The sequence below is a fragment of the Phascolarctos cinereus genome, unplaced genomic scaffold, assembly GCF_003287225.1.
Source record: "Phascolarctos cinereus isolate Bilbo 61053 unplaced genomic scaffold, phaCin_HiC Scaffold_4;HRSCAF=312, whole genome shotgun sequence".
NCBI lineage: Eukaryota > Metazoa > Chordata > Mammalia > Diprotodontia > Phascolarctidae > Phascolarctos > Phascolarctos cinereus.
In genome coordinates this window covers 62,181,631-62,195,597 of record NW_027555847.1, presented here as the reverse complement: position 1 = coordinate 62,195,597, position 13,967 = coordinate 62,181,631, and the positions used below count along the sequence as shown (strand labels likewise).

The following is a 13,967-nucleotide window of genomic DNA, read 5'->3' as shown; positions in this document are numbered from 1 at the left end:
TCATCCACCCACTCATGGGGGCCTTCCTTAACCCGGTAGGTTACTGAGGTTCTCTGTGCCTCAGATTCCCCTCCTGAACCACTTCAGAAATCCTAGCTCCCAACCTCCTATGCATGGATAGCTATTTCTTAGATGAGCATTATTTTATGGAGACCCTATGTTCTAACATGAGGTTGTATCTTTCAGAATCCTGGCGTTCCGATATCTTTCCAGAGCTGTTATCTATCTCCCAGTGTCCTTGACTTCTCTGTATTGAAGACATAAAAATAGGACAAGAAGAAAGTTTCGGTAGGCTCACAGTGAACCTTCAACTCTCCCACCCAATGGGCCAGGGGTTTGCAAAAGGAGAGCACCCACCAACCCTAGCTACTGATTGGTTAGACTCCATTGATGTCATAATCTTTCCCCTAACTCCCAGCTGAGGCATTCCTCCGGAGTTCCTAGGGCCTTCAGCTGCCAAGGAGTTGGTGGTAGCCTTCCCCTTCCCCATCCCCCTCCACACCGAAGTCCTTTATTCACATCCTTCTTTAGCAGGTACTATGAAAAAGTGAATGCTTAGAAAGCTGAGGGGGGGACAGCAGACAACAGAGAGGATATCTGGGACCGGGGGGTACCAGCAGATTTATCTGACTGTTCGGGCTGCTTTCGCTGCTGACGTCAGCTCTACGCCCGCAACCAAGTCCCAGGCCTCTCAAGCCTTGCCTCCCACCCACCTTTTCGGATGGTAAACTACTATGAGGTGCTCGGCGTGCAGTCGAGCGCCTCTCAGGAGGACATAAAGAAAGCGTATCGTAAGCTTGCCTTACGTTGGCACCCAGACAAGAACCCAGACAATAAGGAAGAGGCAGAGAAAAAGTTCAAGCAGGTGTCTGAGGCCTACGAGGTTCTCTCTGACTCCAAGAAGCGGTCAGTGTATGACAGGTCAGGGTCAGATGTCTGGCGGGCTGGTGGCGGCGGGGCAGGAGCCACCTACAACAGCCCCTTCAGCTCTGGCTACACCTTCCGCAATCCCGAAGACATCTTTAAGGAGTTTTTTGGCGGTATGGATCCATTGTCTTTTGACTTCTGGGACAACCCCTTCAGCAGTGACCGGGATCGGGACAGCAGCAGAGGCCGGGGTTTGCGGGGAGCCTTTTCTGCTGGCTTTGGGGAATTCCCCGCCTTCATGGAGGCCTTCTCCTCCTTTGACTCCTTAGGCCACGGAGGCAGGGCCACCTTTTCCTCCACGTCCTTTGGGGGCTCAGGTTCAGCTAGCTCTGGCTACAAGTCGGTGATGTCGTCCACAGAGATGGTCAATGGGCGCAAGATCACCACCAAGCGGATTGTGGAGAATGGGCAGGAGCGAGTGGAGATTGAGGAGGACGGGCAGCTGAAGTCAGTGACTATCAATGGGAAGGAACAGCTCAAATGGGTGGACAACAAGTGAGAGCCAGGCATTTCCCCTCTCTGCCCTTGCCCTGCTGGGAATCTTGGCCGATCACAGATGGGCTTCTGGCTTGATGTCCTCAAGTCTAGGCTACTAATAAATGCCAGAAGTGAGTTCATAGAAACGCTGGGCCCAGCTTTCTGCAGCATCTTTCAGGGAGGGAGAGGGAAGTCAGATGTCGGGGGTGGGGTGACGGTAGGGGAGACAGGCAAGAGGGTGCTTTTGGAGGAGGGCCCATGGGCCACATGCTGCTCTCCCAGCACGTCCCTCCCTCCTCTCTTCCCAGATCACCCTGGAATCCCTCATCTGGAGGCACTGTGGGGAGGAGATGGGAGGGGAGAGGCAGTTAGATGAGTAGGCCCAGGATGCGGGCCCAGATCAGTGGGAGGGGGCAGGGCTGCTGCCCGCTGGAGGGGAAGGGAATGGGGGAAGCAAGGGAGCATGCAGGAAGCTGATACTGACCTTATCAGCTGCCCCTGACTTTGGTCCTTAGCTGGGAAATGAGGGTGAGGGTGGGTGATAGGTAGGGCTTGGCTGGACCCCTGGCCCTATGGCTAGTGTGCCTGAGGGCTCTTGCTATTTCCTCGAGAACCCTGGGGGCCCCTATTAGAGATGGTACATAGTGAGGGACAAGAGTTCATGGGAAAGAGGCCTCGGCTTTAGGGGGCTGGAAGCTCAAGATGGGCCAGCCGTGGGATATGGCTGCCAAGAATCTGAGTAGAAGACTCGTGTGCCGCCCGAGGGAAGAAACAGCCCCACTGTTCTCTGCACCAAGTGCTCCAGCACCTCGGGAGCACTGTGTTCAGTGGTGGGTGCCATGCTTGGAGGACGCAGACCAACCGGAGCCCTTCCAGAGATGGCGTAGTGAGGGGGCTCATCTCTTTGAGCCTCAGTTTCCTCTTCTGTCAAATGGGCATGAAGAGTTGTGATACTTTCCTTACTGGAGTGCAGAGAAAGTATTCTGCAAACCTTAAATCACCAGAGAAATGTAAGAATGAGGCAGAGGAGGGGCAAAAGTAAGGTAGGCTGTGAAGGATACAGCCAGTCAATTCTAAAGGCTATGGGAGAAGGGAAAATAGAATTCACTGCGGTCAGGAGTAATCAGGGAGACTCCCTAAAGGAGGTGGCTCTCAAGTTGGGACTTGAAGAGGGAAGGAGTCAGCAGAAATTAGAGTAGGAAGAACATTTGGGGCATGTACGATGGCAAATGCTAAGGCATAAGGGCAGAAAAATGACATCCACAGTGAGTAATAGATCAGACTGATAGGAATAGAAGGCTGTATTTGGGGAGTAATGGGAGTTAAAACAAGAAAGGCTGGTGGAGGGGGCAGCTAGGTGGCACAGTGCATAGAGCACTAGCCCTGGATTCAGGAGGACCTGAGTTCAAATCCAACCTTAGACACATAGCACTTACTAGCTGTGTGACCCTGGGCAAGTCACTTAACCCCTTTGCCTAGCCAGGAGAAAAAAAAAAAAAAGAAAGGCTGGTGGAGTCCAATTCATTGAAAGCTTCGAATGCCAGGCTAAGGAATTTAAACTTTATCTCATAGACACTACATGTTTCAGAGTAAGGGAGTGTAACATCATTTGGCTGGGGTGACTGGAGGGAGTATTATGGAATAGGGGAGCCCAGTTTCATATGTGGTCCTTTCCTAGGATTTGTAGGTCTTAGCCAAGAAGAAAGTAAACTTTCTTATGCCTTGTTATTCGGAGCAATACGGCACCAACCATGTTGGAGCTCAGGCTTTTGAGAACTGGAGGGGACCTAAGGCATGATGTATCACAATCTTCTCATTTGGTGAATTAAGAGAACTGAGTTCTACAGAGAGGAAATAACTTGCCCAAAGTCATACAGCCAAATATGAAGCCCAAAGCAGGTCTTCTGGCTTTAAATCGTACACTATTTCTGCTATGCCATGCTTTCCAAATGAGACCCTCTTGGCATTTTATGAGGTCAAAAGTTTTGGAAGCAACAAAGGGATTTTCAAACCCTCAACAATTAACCCAGGCAAAAGTCTAGTTCCAGTAATGAGTGGATGACTGAGTTTAGACCAACTTCCAGCCGAGCTGAGGAACAGGAGAAGGATAGGAGTTCATACATTTAGAATGGGAAGGAGAAACCTCTGAGATCCATCCAGAGAGACTCATTTAAAAATTTTTTTTTTATTAATAAGCATTTATTTTCTCTTTCCTACCTCCCACACCATTGAAAAACAAAACAAAACCCTCATAAAAACATACAAGGCTTTCATTCTGCAAATGAGGAAACTGGAGTCTTGGACATCAAATGACTTGGGGGTCATGCAAGTAATAAGTAGGAGAACCAGGAGTTCTCTGTCTCCAATCTAGAGCTCTTTCTAGAACACTACATTGCCTTTGGTTGTTTCCTGTCGTGCCAGTGGGGAAACTAGCCTAGGGAGGTGACAATGACAGTGCCTTAAGCTTTGCTGATCAAATCTGCTTCTAGGACTAGACCATGGGATTCTCAGTCTATCAATAAGCATTTATTAAACACCTGCTATGTCTATCTGTGGTGGATGCTGGAAGAGGGTACAAATGCAAAGGTCAAACAGTCCCTGCCCTCAAGGAGCTTACACTCTTCCGGGGATGAAAGTCTTTGTACCAAGGGTTTCTCCATTACTAATTTCAAAACTTTTATGTTCCCTCATCTTGGGTTTGTCCTTGACCTCCTTGGTCTCTGAGCGTGTTTAGGTCTCTGGATTCAGACATCTGATGCACCCGGCCCTCCTCTTGACCCTGCCTCAATATCTTGGTGGCAGATTTTAGCTCTTATTCCCTTGTTTCATTTTTTTTCTCGGCTATCAATTGCAAACTGCAAGGCTTAGAATGTGTTTTCTAGGACTTATTGACATAAGGAAGGGGAGTAGATATGAAATATCAAGAACTTGTTTCCAGGTAATCAAAAGTATCTGTAGAAGATTTCACCCTAGAATTCTACCATTCTAGGTTGGATGGAGCTTACACTTTTAAGATAACAGCTTCTCGGAGAACCTCACAAAGCCTGGAACCATTGACAAGAAAGGCTAAGTGATGCCAGACCCAGGGCACCACCTCTCTATTTGGGAATTGCTCACGTGGGTACCATGCAGCAAACTCATTGGTCAGCTGTTCTCAGCAAATCAGGAAGACTATTGGATTGGGGTATTGGTGGTCTGAGGCCACAGGGCAATTGCCTCTTGGGAAGGAGGAGGAAGTAGGGAAAAGTTTCATAAGATGTATTACTGTTGTGCCTCTCACTTAAAAAAGGAGGGATCGTTCAGCTCCAGACCCATTTTACACCCAGACATTCACAAGAGACAATGGCTTCCATTACAAAGCTGGTGGGGAAGAATATGTCAATATATACCCTGGACTTCTTCATATCATGCTATTCCTGTATATCATTCTAGGCTAGTGGAAGCTATCATTCAGCTGACGTACTCATTGAGCTCAAAGAGTGGTTTAAAAATATTGATATAGTTTCCTGTTACATCACCTTCGTTTCCAAATAGGTCTCTCCCACTCATCTCTCCTACCCAGAGGGTCATCTTCTGTAACAATATTAAAAAAGAGAGAAGATATTCAGCAAAACTAACCAGCGCATCAATGGAGTCTAAAAGTGTGTGCAATGTTTCCTGCCTTCAATTCCTTAGCTCTCCAAAGAAAGGGGAGAGGTACATTTTTTTTTTAAATTTAGAGGAGGACCAAGCTTGGCCGTTATGATCATAGTGTTTGAACTCACAGAATATTAGAAATGAAAGGTACACTAGATGTCTTAGAGATGAGGAAACTGAGGCTCGGGAAGAGGCTGAGTGGTATTGCCCAATGTACGTCACGTAGCCCCAGAGCCAGGACCAAATCCTAGGTCTCCTGACCCCAACTCCAATGCCCTGGACACTGCATCGTGTTGTCTCTGCCAAAACGGACTGCTCAGGGCTGGGGACAAAACGGACCCAGGCATGGGCTTAGGCTTGTAAGAGTTTCCTCCCTGAATGGAAGATAAGGTAGGAAAGAAAGACATTTATATGTATATGTGCTCATGTGTGTGGGGGAAGTATGTCAGGAGTGGTGGTATCTCAGCTGCCCCATCCTGACTGTTTCTACCCCGACCTTGTCCAATGCCACCACCATGCCTGACTTCTAGAGGTTTCCACTTCAGTAAAATGGGGCCAAGGTTGAACTAGATCATCTGTGAGGCTTTTCCAGCTTTAAATCCTATGACTCTCTAGCTCTATTACTCAGATGTGGGACCTTCCTCTTTGCTGACAAATGCCAGTCTTTTACAAAGAAACTTTTACCAAGAATCTAAGAAAGAGACCAATCCCATGGAAACCCCAAAGCATAGAAATGACTGGGATGACGGAGTTGTCTGTTCATCCAGCCCGCTCCTCAGAGTTCTCTCCAGGTGTGTGCTGTCCCCTGATTGTCCCCTCTGGTCTATGCTGGGCTGCACTTCCCCTCTCCAATGCCTTGGCCTCGTGCTGCAGGAAGGCATTTCCTATTGACTCCAGGACTTTTTCCGTGGGCTTCAGGCAGCCTGCTTTGACCTCTCTCAGAGGTATTTGTGGCTTCAGCCCATGGGGACTCCTGTTCTCATCTCTGACCTGTTCCTAGGCCGTTTAGTTGGCCTGAAATACATTCACCAGCTGGGAGGTGAACGGCTCTTCCTTCATTTACTGTTCTAAATTCACCATCAATATAATCTCATCCTTGATGACCCCGGGCTTCAAAAGCACTTACCAGGAGTGGTGGGTAATCAGATTGGCCCCTTTGGGCATGCTGACTCTCCATTTCTTTGACTCAATTCAGTACAACAGTAATTTATTAAGCTTAATCTACTGCAAGAGAGATGTTGAGTTAGGCCCGGAAGATACAAAGAGAAAATCTAGACTTAATCCCTGCCCTCAGGGAGCTTACTTTCTATATGCAAAGTCCCAGCTTTCCTTTGGGCTACAAGACAAGGTTCTTTCCTGGTCTGAAGGAGGTCTCTATCCCTGCTCCATTTGCAGGGCAGAGACGGCTGACAGGTCCTGAGCCCTAATCAGAGATGAAGGCCTTCACCACCAGATTAACCAGTCTTCTCCACTCAAGTGCCCACAGAGGTCAGTCACTCCCAGGATTCATCACAAAATAAATATTTTAAGATGGACATTAAGGGTGATAGTTCCCACCAGAGGAAGGGTAGGAGCCTTTCTTCCCAGGAAAACAATATCGACAACCACGTTACTTATTTTTACGCATTTTGTGCCAGGTATGTTGGGGAGGGGGAAGAGGGATGGTACAGAAAGAGAATGTCATCTCAAACATAGGAGAACAGACTTACAGAGAAACCAGGTCTAGAAGAATACAGACTAGGCTATAATTAAAGGTTAGATTATAAGGCCTGGAAGCTCAGAGGAAGGAGAACGCAATGTAGCTTGGCTTCGTGGGAGGTGTGTATGTGTGTGTGTGAGTGGGTGTAAGCTAGGCCTTGAGGGATGGATAGGGACTGGAGAAATTTGAAGAAAGGACTTTGCAGGCATCGGGGACAGTGTAGGCAAAGACCTGCAGGTGGGGATGAGTGCTACATTCCTTGAGTGGAAACTACATGGGGTCAAGGAAGGGCTCAGGCATTTATCCGTCTCCCCCAACAGCTATCCTAGAGTTCTGCATATTGAAGCTGCCAAATAAATGTCCTTTGAATGAATGAATAACTTTCCCTTAAGCAGTAGGGCAAGAGAAGGAAGGAGGGGACAAAAAGGGAAAAGGAAGTGGAGAGGAGGAAAGGGTCCAGGAAAGGACTTGTCCTTACCAACATCAAGGCAGATCCTGGCTATAGGCTTTCATAGAGGGAAGGCAGCTCAGACATCAGACAAGGAAACCAAAGTACAGAGGGGGGAGGGGCTGCCCTTCCCTCCTCTTACCTGCATTTGACCCCGGTTCTCTGACTCCAAATCCACGGCCATTTCCATATCCTATGCTGCCATGCTGTCTCCAGGGAGGTAGGACCCCCAAGCCTCCTGATCTCCTGCCAGCCCATTGCTTTAAGCACCCAACTTCCTTGTGTTTACATTTTCTTCCTCTCCTCGCTTCTCCCTGCTCCCTCATTTATTCAATCATTCACGCATCTATTCATGGCCATACTTGGCAAAATGCTAAAATTCAAAACAGCAAATGTACCTTAAGCACCTACTATGTTCAAGGGAGTATGGTAGGAGCTGAACCATTAAAAGGACCACTAACTAGCACCTGTGTAGTCAGAAAGGAGGCAGCAGTCACTGGTAGCCAATAGGAATTCAATACAGTGGCCTTTCTCCATTTCCGATACCACCACCCAGTACAGACTCTAATGACCATCCTTTGGCCTTTTGCCTTAGGTTTTTCTAATCTGACAAGTGTTTATTAAATGCTTACTATAGGCAAGGCATTGAGGCATCACAAAGATGAAATCAATGGCCCCTGCCCTGAAAAAGCTTGCATTCCTTTGGGAAAATGACAGGGTTTATAAATTCAAACTAATTTCTGGAGGAGAGAGAATGATGGGGGTTGAGTTGGGGATCAGGAAAGGCTTCTTGTAGGGGGGTCTTGAGCTAAAGGAGGGTTTAGCTCTCAAGAGAAGAAGGTGAGGGAGCAGTGCAAAGCCATGGCTGGCGGGTGGAGTTTGGGGAAGAGCTAGGAAGCTCATTTGGGTAGGATGCAAAGGGCATGAAGGGGATTTATATGGAATATGCAGGGGAAAGTAGATTGGAGCTCCTCTGTGGAAGACAGAGGAGTCCATATTTTATCCTAGAGAAAGAGGGAACTGCTGAAGATTGTTGACAAGGGGACTAATACGGTCAGATCTGCGTCTTTCATCAAACTGTACAAGTCTCCATGTCTTCCTGCTTCTATCCTCTGGCTCCTCCACTCCATCCTTCACACAATTGCCAAAACATAGATCTGGTTACATTGTCCTTCTGGTCAGAGGCTCGGAGTCCTAGTTAGAGTTAGAAGACAGGGCATCTAGTCCAGAAGTTCTTAACCTGGGATCTGTGAACTTGTTTAAAAAAATATTTTGACAACATGCTTTCAATATAATTAATTTCCTTTGAAATACTGAGGTGGTTTTTTTTGTTTGTTTGTTTTAAAAACATTATTCTGAGAAAGGGTTCATAAGCCTCACCAAACTGCCAAAGGGGCCCAGGACATAGAAAAAGATTAAGAACACCTGGTCTAGGGGTAGCGAGGTGGTATAGTGGACAGAGCATCAGCCCCAGCGTTAGGAGGACCCAAGTTCAAATCCAGCCTCAGGCACTTAACTAGCTGTGTGGCCCTGGGCAAGTCACAACCCTAATTGCCTCAAGGAAAAAATAAAAAACTCCCAAATCTAGTTCAACCTCCACTTTTTTACAGTTGAAAAATTATCCACCAGTTAGCGGTGCTTACTGTCAGCGCTGACATCCCTAGCCACCAGCACTGAGCTCCATAGGAGGGAGACCAGTAAAGACCGGTTTTCAAAAAAAGATGGATTCCAACTTCATAGCCTGGAGAACTGGGGAAAACCCAGGTCAGGATTTGGGGGCAGGCATGCCCAGGGAAGCAGAGCAGGAGGCCCAGAAAGTAAAGTCAGAGGACATTAGGAGTACAGAGATCTCAGATGAAGAACTGGATGGGTCCTCCGAAGACTCTGTCTGATTTTTTTTTCTTGCCTATGAATACAGTTTATTAACTTTTGTACATGGACATTTTGACATCTATTTATTTATGTAAAAACAATTTTCAACTTTCATTTTTAAAACTTTGAGTTCCAAATTCTCTCCCATCCCCCCCGCCCCCCCTCCCATTAAGAAGGCAAGCAATTTGATACAGGTTATATACATGTGTAGTTCTGATTCGCTTAAATTTTTTTCCCCCAATTATATTTAAAAACAATTTTTAACATTTTTTTTTAACTTATGAGTTCCAAATTCTATTCCTTCTTCCTTTCCCTCCCCCCCTCCCTGAGATGGTAAACAATCTGATGTTGGTTATACGTGTACAATTATGTATAACACACTTCTATATGAGTCATTTTGTGGAAGAAAACTCAGAAAGAAAGAAAGAAAGAAAGAAAGAAAGAAAGAAAGAAAGAAAGAAAGAAAGAAAGAAAGAAAGAAAGAAAGAAAGAAAGAAAGAAAGAGAGAGAGAGAAAGAGAGAGAAAGAGAGAGAGAAAGAGAGAGAGAGAGAGAGAAAGAAAGAAAGAAAGAAAGAAAGAAAGAAAGAAAGAAAGAGAGAAAGAGAGAGAAAGAGAGAGAGAGAGAAAGAGAGAAAGAAAGAAAGAAAGAAAGAGAAAGAGAGAGAGAGAAAGAGAGAAAGAGAGAAAAAGAAAGGAAGGAAGGAAGAAAGAAAGAAAGAAAGAAAAGGAAAGAAAGAAGGAAGGAAGGAAAGAAAGAAAAGGAAAGAAAGAAAAGGAAAGAAAGGAGGAAAGGAAGGAAGGAAGGAAGGAAAGAATGAAAGAAAAGCAGTATGCTTCAGTCTATATTCAGATGCTATCAATTCTTTCTTTAAGGTGGATAACATTTTTCATCATGCTGACTTTCTCATTTTACAAATGAGGAAACTGAGGCCCACAGAGGTTAAATGACTTGCCAGGGTCACAAAGGTAATAAATGACAGAATCAGGATTCGAACCCAGGTCTTCCAACTCCAGTGCTCTTTCTACCTTTTATGCCTGCCTTAATCTAATGCACAACAATGCAGCTGGGTGGTACAATGGATAGGGAAGTTGGCCTCGAGTCCTGAGTTCAAATCCTGACTCAGACACTTATTAGTTGTTTGACATTGGGCAAGTCATTTAACCTCAGTTTCCTCATCTGTAAAATGGGGCTAATATCAGAACCTACCTTGTAGGGTTGTTGTGAGGATCAAATGAAATAATAATTGTAAAGTGCTTAGCACAGTGCCTGGTACATGGTAAAAACTACATGAACACCAGCTATTATTATTATCATTATTACGGTTATTGTGAGGTTCAAATGAGATAATAATTGTAGAGTGCTCAGCCCAGTGCCTGGCACACAGTAAGCCCTATTTAAATAAATAAATATTAGCAATTATTACTAGTCTGTCTCATTCATGATCTCATTTTATTTTCCTTTTATTTTTTAGCAAAGCAATTGGGGTTAAGTGACTTACCCAAGGTCACATAGCTAGTGATTGTCAAGTACCTGAGGCTGGATTTGAACTCAGGCCCTCCTGACTCCAGGACTGGTACTCCATCCACTGTACCACCCAGTTGCCCCTCTCATTTTCTTTTCTTTTCTTTCTTTCTTTCTTTTTTCTTTTTTTTGCTAGGCAATGGGAGTAAGTGACTTGCCCGGGCTCACAGAGCTAGAGAGTATTATGTGTCTGAGGTCGGATTTGAACTCAGGTCTCTCATTTTATTTTTAAAGGCTCATATATCTGGAGATGGAAAGGACCTCAGCGTTCACCTACTCCAACTCCCCTCATTGTACAAATGGGGAAATGGAGGCAAACAGCAGTTAAGTGACTTGCCCAAGGCTAGGGTGGGCTTTGAACTAGGTTCTTTGACTCCGTGGCCAGTGTTCTTTTCACGATGAGGTCATTAAGGAGCTATTGTACTTCCCCATTCTGGGCCTCGTTTCTCCCTCCCTAAGGTTTGTCTCAGCCCAGTGATTTTGTGTGAAATATGGGGGGAGGGGGGAAGAGCTATCTAACATAGAGGCTCAAACATCTAGAAAGGCAAAAAAATAGAGGCTGCAGCCCCAGTATCTTCTCCTTATCATGACCTTGGCTTTGAAGGTCAATCCCTGTGGGCCTAGCTGACCAGTTTTCCTCAGGGGCCTTGAGATCATTCCTTTAATTCTCAGCTCAAGGCCTCCGTCCACCAGGAAGCCCCCTGAGACTGATCCAGCCCACAGGCAGTGCCTCCTTGTCCAAGTATGTGACAATCAAAGTCGGTCTTGCCCATTCTAATATTTGGTGTCACACTCTCCTGTCCTGTTTTTTAATTGGAACAGTATATAGGAGTGGGAAGGACTTCCTCCTTCCGCCTCCTTATGTCCCAGAGAAAAATACTGAGGTTCAGAGAAGGGAAAGGAATCCTCTCCAGTCACAAAGCAGAGCCAGGGCAAATATGATTAGTTCCCACTTATCCATAGCTTTATAGTTTACAAAATACTTTCCTTATAACAACTTGCAGGGGTAGTATTCCTGGCCCCATGTGGTCCCCACCTCAGTACTCCCAGTATTGAACACAGGGGCAGAAGTGGAGGCTTGGGGGAAGGACATTGGGCAGTGCTAAGACCTTCCTAAGAACCGGCTGGCTATTCAGGCTGTTAGGTAGCCTATCACAAATCTGGTGCCTTGGACGGGCTGGGAGGCTCAGGGCAAATGTCTGGACAGGGTGGGCTCTGGGGCGGGAGGAAACAGGCCTGGAATCTCTGGTTGGAGCCATGGAATGGGCAGGGTGGGCTCCGAGGAGACAGCCAACAGCTGAAGGCTGATTTTCAAGATGTTCCTGGGAGCTCCTAGGGAGGGAGGGAGCAGAAGCCTGCCAGGGCCCTAGGAGCTGGGAATTAACTTTATGAAAGCCTAAATCACAACATTAACCACCTGACCTCTGTCCCCCACCGACCTGCTAATTTTAGCAATTACCAAGGCTGCCCGAGTGGCTGAGTCAAGTGGATTCTGTTGAGCACTAATGACATCTGCTCAGGAAATCCAATTATGTCTAACTGTCCTGGGGCCCATACCTGCTCTCCTCTCTTCTGACGCTATCTAGCAAGACTGGAGTCATAGGCTTCGGGCCTGGGAGATGGGACTGGGGTCCATCCAACAGCCTTTACGAGTTCCTCTTTTTTCCGCTTGGTTAGTCGCCAGAAAGGCAGTATGGTCCAATGGAAAGATCCCTGGACCTGGAGTCTGGAGAATCAGGTTCAAATTCAAGCTCTAACATTCACAAAGTACATGAGCATGGACAAGACATTTCTCTTTTCTAAGCTTCAATGTCCTTGTCTGTAAAATGGGTCTAACTGTACACAAGATCTAAGATTCAGAGAATGATGGACTTGGAGGCCACCCATCTAATCCCTTAATTTTATTTTTTCAAGGCAACTGGGGTTAAGTGACTTGTCCAGGGTCACACAGTTATAGTGTCAAATGTCTGAGCCTGGATCTGAACTCAGGTCCTCCTGACTCCAGGGCCAGTGCTCTATCCACTATGCCACTTCACCTAGCTGCCCCTAATCCCTTAATTTTAGAGATGAAAACTCTGAGGCTGAGTGAAGCTGGATGACTTGGTCTAAATCACAGAAGAGCTAAGTCTTAGGACTCACACCATAAAGAAAGTGTAGCGAATGGAAAATTCTCTTAACATGTAATTGGAAAAAAATAAAATACTAAAAGGGTAAAAAAAAAGGTGTGAGGTTCTTCTTCTTCCTTTGCTGGATTTGATTGGCCTCCAGCCCTGGAACCACCAGGGAACAGTTTGGGGCAGATTAGGATGACATTAGGGTGCCATATATTGTCAACTCTTCTTAAAACCTGTGGATTGATAATACTTTTAATCCTATGTCCAGTTCTGGGCACCGTATTTTAAAAAATAAGTTTTTATTGTTTTTTTTTTGTAACCTACATTTCCGATTATATACCTTCCTACTGTCCTTCCCAAAGTACCATCTCTTATAATAGAATTTTTAAAAAAGGAGAAAAGAAACAGTCCAGCAAAATTAACCAACACATAGAAAAAAGTTTGACATTGTCTAGAGTGTTCCACATGTTCACTTTGGAGAATCAATCAAGATAAGATTTGTTCTGTGTGGGCCAAGAGGGCAGAACAAAGACCATGGGTAGAAGTCGCAGGGAAGTAGATGCTGGTTCAATATAAAGAAGGATCTTCTAAGGATGATGGAACCATGATGGAACCTCTTGAGGCCTCTGTCACTGGTAGTGTTCAAGGAGGAAAGGGATGCTTCAGAGAAGATTTCTGCATTGGGTGAGAGGTTTGGCTATCTGGTTCCTTCCAACACTAAGATTCTTTGATTCTGCAACCCTCTAACTTTTAACATAGCTATGCTTTCATTTGAGACCTGCAACATCTTTATATAATAGGTAGAGAAGGTGTTCATAGCCAGGGAAACATTGTAGTGTGGTAGAAAGAATATTAGATCTAGTTCCACAGGACCTAGGTTCAAATTCTGGCTTTGCTACCCACTAGCTTGGACAAGTCACCTCTCTGGGCTTTAGTTTCCTTCTTTGTAAAATGAAGGATGTTACCCTAGATGGTCTAAGATCCTTTCCAGTTCCAAAGCTAGAATCCCCATCTTACAGATAAGGAAACTGACTGTCAGGGAGGCTAGATGATGTATCTAAGTTGATACATTGGCTCAGTGGCACAGCTGGGACTAGAATCCAGCTGTTTTCATTTGCAGTCCTGACTCAGGACAGCCCATGGATGCATTTGTTCTTTGAAGAAATCTAAGCCTTGTCTAATTTAGTCATTGATACCATTTCTCAGGGAGCCTTGGTTCAGTTTTCCTTGCCACCATGGCGCCCGGAAAAGTTAGACCTACCTGGGCATTT

General features: G+C 45.8%; 1 protein-coding gene across 1 annotated transcript; it reads left to right on the top strand.

Annotated features, from left to right (window-relative positions):
• The first annotated feature begins 430 nt into the window (after positions 1 to 430).
• DNAJB8 (DnaJ heat shock protein family (Hsp40) member B8) lies at positions 431 to 1,550 on the top strand. Its single transcript, XM_020980964.2, has one exon. The coding sequence runs from the start codon at positions 722 to 724 to the stop codon at positions 1,424 to 1,426; it is 705 nt and encodes a 234-aa protein (XP_020836623.1). The 5' UTR covers positions 431 to 721; the 3' UTR covers positions 1,427 to 1,550.
• The last annotated feature ends 12,417 nt before the right edge of the window (positions 1,551 to 13,967 follow it).